The sequence below is a fragment of the Ziziphus jujuba genome, chromosome 10 (assembly GCF_031755915.1).
Source record: "Ziziphus jujuba cultivar Dongzao chromosome 10, ASM3175591v1".
Lineage (NCBI taxonomy): Eukaryota > Viridiplantae > Streptophyta > Magnoliopsida > Rosales > Rhamnaceae > Ziziphus > Ziziphus jujuba.
This window is the reverse complement of record NC_083388.1, coordinates 3,037,160-3,039,543: the sequence shown is the minus strand read 5'-3', so window position 1 is coordinate 3,039,543 and position 2,384 is coordinate 3,037,160. Positions and strand designations below refer to the sequence as shown.

The following is a 2,384-nucleotide window of genomic DNA, read 5'->3' as shown; positions in this document are numbered from 1 at the left end:
AGGAAACAGTGCCTGTAATTAAATTAAACATTTGGAGAAACGCTGCTCCGGAAATCTTTGTTTTTTTTTTTTTTTTTTTTTTTTTTTTTTTTTTTAAGTAGAAGCTTGTCTTCTTTAATAATTTGATATTTTTACCATTCAACAAAATGTAAAGATTAATATGCAAGTACTCAGTGTACTGAGCTGTTATTTATACAGCATAACTGCACAACGAACTTGCCTTAACAGAAACTAATACAGTACTAACTTCCGTAACTAACAGTACACATCAGCAACCGATCAAAGAACTATATACAGGCAACTTGTTGTAACCAAAATGCTGACGTGGATCCTTTGCTACCTGATACACTTGTAAATTTTAACATTTTATTGGGTTGGTTATAAAGGTTAAAAATCTCAGCTGCTGAAAGGACGTCGGACTCATTGAACCGGAAAACGGCGTCGTCGGCCTCTTTTAATCGCCACTTACTTTTCTCCTTCCCTCCTACAGCCCTATAAATTTCAGACTATACCAGCACTAACTCACAAAAAGCGCTCTTCTCGCTCGCCCGCTCTCTCTCTTCTCGCTTTCTCTCTCTTCTTTCTCTCTTTCTCTAGCGTCGTCCATGGCGCAAGATGATGGAGCTCGTTTGCTGGAGTTCTTCAACTGTCCCAGCACCTTCGGCGAAGCCACAAAACGTGTGGAGCACAATCCTTACTACTTCCGCATCAGTTACTCCATCGCCATCCTCTACATCCTCTTGATCAGAATCTTATGGCACCCACTCTCCATAGTCATCTTCGCCGTCTGCTTCCTTGGCTGGCTGGCAATCGGATACGTGTGCAATGTAGATCCAAATGAGCTCATAAACTGCACAATCGATTACCACGTGTTCATGGCTGTTCTTTGGGTCCTCATCCTTTTCGCTCTGATCTCTACCGGTTTCTGGCTCAATGTCTTGGTTTCGATCCTGATTGGTTCTGTGGAGGATCTGTATTATGTGGAACTGATACAGTGAGAGTCCATAATCAGCCAGAGGGTCGATGGGGCGTCACATCATTGCTGATACAGAATCGGACATGGGCTTTGATTTTGGTAATTCTTGTTCTTCATCGTCAAAGGCATATGGAAATTGTAATCTCCTTTTGGTAGTAGCTAGTGTTAGCATTTCATGATACATTTTGTTCATATTGCATTAATGTTTCAGCCTTGGGTTTTATCCTTTGCTTTATTGTTTTACTTCGTTTTTTTCGATTTGTTGTAGTTTCTTTGGTTTTTTCATTGCGCAAAATGTTATGTAAATATAAAGTGAAGCTTTCTTTTGCTTAATAAAACTGAATGAATTACCTGGTTTGAAGCCTATTACGATGTCGTTTTTAAGTGTGGTTGGATGGATTTCTAGTATAGTTCTTGGAATATTGCTTTTCATAGTGACTTAATTAGGACCTTGAAATTGGTCATGCCAAATTAATTTTTAAAAAAATAAAAATAAAAAATAAAAAACCAGTATTGGACCAAAGAGAAACTAACACTAACAAACACAGTGCTCAATAATATCGGTATTATGGACAAAACAATAAGAACAATAATAATAATATCGGTGTTACGTAAATGGCTTATCCTTACGGAAACAATGCATGTAATTAATTAGAGTAGACACTCGAGATATCCTAAACCAAAACGACGTCGACCCCATTGAATCTCTGTGAATAGCGTCGTTTCGTTTTCCTCTTTTATTTATAAAATTATCAAATTCGCCAATTGCCTTTTTCCCTTTCTCCCTGACAATATTTCAGTTCTCAAACCTTAGCAGATTAAGCTTGATATGGGGTCGTTTACATGTTGATCCGTTTGAATCTCTTCAAGCTTTTCCAAATTGAGTACATATCTTCTTGAATCTTATAATGGAGAAACACTGTAATGAGTTAGCTTTTGCTGATCCAGTATTTTGTTGAATGTTTTTGTTTTCTTTTTTCCTTTTTTTTTTTTTTTTTTATAATTTTGTTTTCTGCATTTGGGAGTTCATTTTTATAGACGAGTTTTACTTTGGGTTTCAGGTCTACTTGGATCATGAGTTTCAGTTTAGTTCAAAGCTGCATATTCTACTTCTTTATATCTTTAGTTTTAAATTAAACACTCAAGAGTGATAGGACTAGTATTCAAGTTTGATTTTGTTTAGGACTACTTGTCAATAATTCTATTTTTAAACCACCCACAAAAAAATAAACAATTAAATAAATAATCAAAGGATTCTATTTGTTTCCTCTGTTCTATTTGGTTGATCACCCATTAAGAATAAAAAAATTCCATTGACCAAAACAACATATTCTTGGATTATCAAGTCCTTCGAAGTAAAAGCAACGTATTTGATATTGATATTTCTGCAGCTCGATCAAATATTTAA

At 35.7% G+C, this 2,384-nt stretch overlaps 1 protein-coding gene across 1 annotated transcript; it reads left to right on the top strand.

Moving 5' to 3' along the window:
• The first annotated feature begins 605 nt into the window (after positions 1-605).
• Positions 606-998, top strand: LOC107405685 (PRA1 family protein E). Its single transcript, XM_016012775.4, has one exon. The coding sequence runs from the start codon at positions 606-608 to the stop codon at positions 996-998; it is 393 nt and encodes a 130-aa protein (XP_015868261.3).
• The last annotated feature ends 1,386 nt before the right edge of the window (positions 999-2,384 follow it).

What these genes read in the sequence shown, in the direction of transcription:
- LOC107405685 (XM_016012775.4), top strand. Translation starts at nt 606, where the DNA reads ATGGCGCAAGATGATGGAGCTCGTTTGCTGGAGTTCTTCAACTGTCCC.